The following is a 6,000-nucleotide window of genomic DNA, read 5'->3' as shown; positions in this document are numbered from 1 at the left end:
GGTGAAACCCCGTCTCTACTAAAAAATACAAAAAATTAGCTGGGCGTGGTAGCGGGTGCCTGTAGTCCCAGCTACTCGGAGAGGCTGAGGCAGGAGAATGGCGTGAACCCGGGAGGCGGAGCTTGCAGCAGTGAGCCGAGATCGCGCCACTGCACTCCAGCCTGGGCGACACAGCAAGACTCCGTCTCAAAAAAAAAAAAACAAAAAAAAAACAGGTTTTAAAAATATATAATTTAATTCCACATTAAAGCCAAGCTATCATGGTGGGAAGAAGGTGTAAAAATCAGGTGGAAACCCTGAGGGTTGAATACACACACAAAGAGAGGGATTTAGCTGAGAAGCAGCATCCAGGGAAAGAAAGGTCTCCACAAGCTGAGATGATTGCCCTCTGCCCTCTGAACTGTTTATTAACAAGTCACCAGCCCCAGTTCTTTGTTCAAATCCTCAAACTTGGAGAGGCACTGCTCCAATGAGACAGCTACAGCAACCACGAGGAGGAAGTGCTTTGGGCTGCAGGACAGACAGTCAAAGCCAAATCACGTCCAGATGCGATGAAGTAAACCTGGACCGAGGAGCCTGACCCAGCTGCGGAGCTCACACATGCCCCATAGGGCCGGTCCCCCCATATACACAAACAGCGCACTCAGCATGTGTGCAGAGGCAGGCAACTCCTGAGCTTGGTTCTTGCTGGGTGGGGGTGAACAATATACTTTAATAGCCAAGAAGATCCCAGCTCTCTGCATGAGACCCACATCCTCTCCTGGGCTGTCACTCCATCTTGGGAAATACTGGTTCAAGGAAGAGAAACAAGGGCTCCATTGTGTGAGAGCAGCAGGCAAACTCCCCTTCTGCATCTGCACAGGACCCCCTCTTCTCCCTCAGAGCAGGCTCAGCTCAGCTCAGCTGCTGACATTGCTTTCCTGATGGTCAAAAGATCAGAACCCAGCTATGTTGTCATAGCAGAGGAGTGAACTCAGCTCTAGGGTAGAGATGGTCAAGGAACACCCACAGAATGGGGATCCTTCTTTTTCCTCCACCTGAGCCAGAAAGATAAGCAACCCTACTGTCCCTTATCCTTGGCCCATTCAACATCCCTTTTCAACCTCAGCTTGAAACCCAACCCTCCCTTCCCAGGTGTCAACATTGTCAGTGCTGGGCACTCAGTCAGGACAGGCTGGGCCACTATATCCAGGAGGGTTTCTGAATGGGGAAATTTTAGGCTGGAATTAGGACTGGGAGCCAGGTGTGGTGGCATGCACCTATAGTCCCAGCTACTCAGGAGGCTGAGGCGGGAAGATCACTGGAGCCCAGGAGTTTGACGCCAGCCTAGGCAAGATGGCAAGACCGTGTCTCAACAAAAACAAAACAAAACGAGATTGGGGAGGTGGGTGCCCAGTCCTCGTTTCCCCTTTGGTTTCATTTGAGGTCCCTGTACTGTCTCTCCCCAGAAGGCCTTCAAGGTTAACACACAACAATGCCCTGCCCCTTGATTACTGGCCTGGGCTTACGAAGGCGCATACTCAGACAGAATCAGGAGGCACTCACTCAGCTTAATGAAGGGGCAGGGATCTGCAGTCAGCAGATTGCCTGGCCTATATTCCTCTCCCTCAGACTCTTTCTGAATTGTGTCTTTAGGGTGTGGTTTGCTGCCCAGTGACAACATACATTCCTTTATATCCTAGAATGTTATATAGTCTCTCTTAGTGTCTAGCATACAGTTCTACAATAGTTCTAGCATTTACATCACTTCAGAACTTACTAATAAGGACAGGAAAAGCAGCACCATAACAGGATGTGCCCAATCTCTCAGAAGCTTCTCTACAAGCACTACATCCAGATCAGCTTTCCACAAGTTCCGCAACCTGGCCTTGCAAGACCTGCCTGATGTTCCGCCAGGTAAGGAGCCTCCTCAGTGCGGAGGACAGTGGCTCTTGACTGTAATCCCAGCGCTTTGGGAGGCAGAGGCAGGACAATTGCTTGAGGCCAGGAATTGGAAAGCAGCCTGGGCAGCATAGTGGGAACCCATCTCTATGGGAAGAAAAAAAAACAACCCTCCTCAGGAGCTGTGAGGGGGGCACAAGGAGGTGGCCATTCCCCAAGCAAGTGCTAAGAAAAAAACCACTGAGAACAAGCCCTGCAGCACAGATACTGGGCAGCACAAACCAGCTGAGAGGAGAGGTGTTATGTTTGTTTTCTGTTTGGAGTGGGGAAAGGGAGGTTCTGACTATAAAATCCCTTTGTTAAAGTCCATCCAGGACCTCAGGAGAAAAAATTAAAAACAAAATAAAATAAAAGCTGTGTTGTTATTTAGTATGTTTCAAAAGGAAATGGGACATGCTGCACGTTGCGAATGTGGTGGGAGGTGGAGGGAGCAAGGGGAAACCTTCTGTATTTAATATGTGCCATCTGTAGCCACTCAGGCCTCCAGAATGCAGTGCTCTGTGGAGAGGACATGGTTGATCATGGGGCGATCCCCCAGCATGGCCCAGCTAGTGCTGATGCTGAAAGACAAGGCTGGAAGTCTGTGCCGTACGTCGTTTCCGAGCGCAAAGAGGCCCTGCGCTCTGGTTTTAGGGGATTCTCATCATGTGTGCCAGAGCACAGATACTAAATCTCCCTCACCCTGAGCCCAGGCCAATATCCTAACCTTTTGGCTAAAAGAAAACAGTCACAGAAAATCATTTTTGTTTCCTTAAGAAAATAAATATTTCCAGGAGGTCAAGCCAAAGTACAGGGGCTGGAGAGGGGGTGGGAAGTGGGGCAAACACTTTAGATGAGCACAGTAGCTCCTGCTAGCTGGGGCATCAGGGCCCTCACCATGTCCCTGCACAAGATGCTCACCCACTCTACCTTCCCATCCTGGGGCTGCACAAATTGTCCCTTTCTTGAAGTTGATGCAATGTGTCTCTGTGTTAGATATGAGCTCCCAACTGGGCCCAAGGACTTGAGGTGATGGAGGCTGGAGGCTCTTGCCAAAGCCAGGCTTAAATCCCTGTTTCTATTTTACCAGCAGGGAAGAAATGAGAGTCAAGTTGAGAAAATGCTCAGTTAAGACAGTCAGTCACAGGACAGCTGTATCCTCAGGACCAGCCTGTCATCGATAAGTCCAAGCCCCGGCTACTGCTGCTGGAGAGGCAAATGAACAATCTTGCCTTTCAGCGCCGTCGGAAGGCCCGGGATATTCTCCAGGCGTTGGGTTCCTCATAGCGGTTGTATAAGGGTTCAAGACGCTGTTGCTTCTTCTGTTTGCTTAGCTTAGTTGGGTCTGAGACCTTGAAGAAGGCTGGGGCAAACTCCACAAGCCACCGAGGGTCGATGGTGGTAACTTCACGCATGTATTCCTTGGTGGTCAGCACCAGCTCATGGTACACCACCCTGAGGGGGACAGAGATAGGACTCAAGCCTCTGGATATAGGCCTCACTCTACAGTCGACCTGGTCCCTAGTAGGCTTCAGCTGAGCTTACATTTTATACTATTACATCTCCTGCCTGACACCTATAAGACTGCAGTCTATGACAGCCACACCCCAATACTGAAGCACCCGCACACCTCTAACCACAAGAAAGGTCTCAGGAGAATGTGTTCTAGTCCTGGCTCTGGCTCTAACTAGTTAAGTGACATGGAGCCAATTACATCCCTTCTCTAATCTGTTTCTTGCTCTATAAAATGTGAGGGTGGTTTATTAGAATGTTTCCACAGAATTCTAGGGCTCTGAATAGGGGCCTCACACTGCCACAATGGATGGAGAAGGCCAAACATGCAAGGAGCCACATTTCTAACCCTTCTACTGTGATAACATGGTGTTTTTAAATCAGTTTTATATTAGGGTTCTAGATAGAGTCCAATTTTTTAAAAATGCTATTTTAAAACAATTTTTTAAAACTATATAGCTAGGTAGTTTTTTTTTTTTTTTTTTTTTTTTGAGACAGAGTCTCGCTCTGTCTTCCAGGCTGGAGTGCAGTGGCGCAATCTCGGCTCACTGCAACCTCCGCCTCCCGGGTTCATGCTATTCTCATGTCTCAGCCTCCCAAGTAGCTGGGATTACAGGTGCCTGCCACCACGCCCAGCTATTTTGTATTTTTAGTAGAGACATGGCTTCACTATGTTGGTCAGGTTGGCCTGGAATTCTTGACCTCTGGTGATCCACCTGCCTCGGCCTTCCAAAGTGCTGGGATCACAGACGTGAGCCACCATGCCCGGCCACTAGGTAGTTGGTTTTTTTTTTTTTTTTTTGAGATGGAATTTCGCTCTTGTTGCCCAGGCTGGAATGCAATGGGCAATCTTGGCTCACCGCAACCTCCACCTCCCGGGTTCAAGCGATTGCCCTATCTCAGCCTCCCAAGTAGCTGGGATTGCAGGCATGTGCCACCACACCTGGCTAATTTTGTATTTTTAGTAGAAACAAGGTTTCTCCATGTTGGTCAGGCTGGTCTTGAACTCCCGACCTCGGCTGATCTGCCTGCCTCAGCCTCCCAAAGTGCTGGGATTACAGGCGTGAGCCACCGTGCCTGGCCACAGGTAGTTTTTTTAAACCACAATTTTTTTTTTTTCAACTAGGTCTCACCCCTATGATTTTAATTCTCTCATAGGGTTTGATACATTGTGCCTAATTCAGGTTTCTGCTGCTCTAGAAAGGCAAGCAGTGTTATACTAGGACATACTGGGAGTAGTGAAGACACAATCACAAAATAAAGATTTACAGGTTTTTCTCTGCCCAGAAAAGCCCCTAGACCCTGGGACATGTCCACCTACCATTCTGGCTGTCTGTTGAAGAGGGCACTGGAAGGATGGATATAGACCACCTGCTGGTCGATCAGTGTCCGGTAACCCTCCTGTGGGTCTTTCTTGGCAGCATTACGGAAGAACCCACTGCAGATGGCCTTCTGCACTCGGACTGTGGACTTGCCACAGGAAACAACATCCAGCTTGTGTCTATCAAGATAGGACAAAAGATATGAGCCCACTCGGCTTTCTCAGGTCTATTTTCACAGTGACAGTGCCCAACACGTCCATCTTGGGGTGCCCAGAATAGTCACCAGGGCCTTCCTTCCAGCCCTAAGTGTACTACAGAGGCAGCTCTACACAGTGGGTAGATGGAGGCACTCAGAGACAGATACTTTGTTTAGACAGGTATTCAATTCCACAGTAATAATGTTCCAGAGAGTTGCAAACAAAGAGCATTTTTTCAACAACTAACAAATAATCTTCCTCTTAGGTACTTTCTGAGGTAATTCTCAGGCATACCCTTGCTTGGGGAGAAGGAATATAACAAAGATGGAAAAGCTAGAGGAAAAGGGTTATGTGAGGAGCAAGAGAAAAGGTGCCTACAGCTTTATAGGTACACAGAGATGAACAGACACGATACTCAAGGTGGTTCAACTCAAACATGCAGAGTCATCAGATTCCGACTTACCTGTCCATTATGCCTAACATCTGCTTGCGAATGTCCTGGGCCCGGCGCAGGGAACGAGCCTGGATAAAGTTCTCATAGCACCATGGGTTGGAGAACTTGTTATTCTTCCAGGAGTTGTACACAGCTAGCAGGGTGAGGTGGTCCCCTTCAGTCTGGTGGAATTTGGCCTTCTTCTGATCTGCAAGGGCTTGTTTATCCTGCCAAGCAGTGGGACAGAGGAACATTTCTGACTCAACAGCTACTAACTGAACATGGAGCAATTCTAGGGAGCCCTACAAGACCCTATCAAAAGTGTCCACATCAGGCTAGGCATGATGGCTCAGGCCTGTAATCCTAGCATTTTGGGAGGCTGAGGCAAGAGGATCACTTGAGGCCAGGAGTTTGAGACCAGCCTGGCCAACATGGTGCAACCCTGTCTCTACTAAAAATACAAAAATTAGCAGGGCATGGTGGTGCACGCCTGTAATCCCAGCTGCTCTAGAGGCCGAGGCAGGAGAATTGCTTGAACCCGGGAGGTAGAGATTGCAAGATCATTCCACTGCACCTGGGCAACAGAGTGAGACTCCATCTCAAAAAAAAAAAAAAA

General features: G+C 48.7%; 1 protein-coding gene across 1 annotated transcript in view; it reads right to left on the bottom strand.

The window, feature by feature from the left end:
* Nucleotides 1-695: 695 nt before the first annotated feature.
* Nucleotides 696-6,000, bottom strand: part of LOC116475370 (ATP-dependent RNA helicase DHX8) — a 40,774-nt gene continuing 35,469 nt past the window's right edge. Inside the window, exons 13-15 of the mRNA XM_032164725.2 lie at nucleotides 5,415-5,611; nucleotides 4,754-4,933; nucleotides 696-3,375 (exon numbers count right to left, since the gene is read on the bottom strand). Coding sequence (XP_032020616.1) covers nucleotides 3,156-3,375; nucleotides 4,754-4,933; nucleotides 5,415-5,611 — 597 coding nt within the window. The 3' untranslated portion in view covers nucleotides 696-3,155. The remainder of the gene's footprint in view (nucleotides 3,376-4,753; nucleotides 4,934-5,414; nucleotides 5,612-6,000) is intronic.

This window comes from Hylobates moloch, unplaced genomic scaffold, assembly GCF_009828535.3.
Source record: "Hylobates moloch isolate HMO894 unplaced genomic scaffold, HMol_V3 SCAFFOLD_10, whole genome shotgun sequence".
Lineage (NCBI taxonomy): Eukaryota > Metazoa > Chordata > Mammalia > Primates > Hylobatidae > Hylobates > Hylobates moloch.
This window is presented reverse-complemented; position numbering and strand designations above follow the sequence as displayed.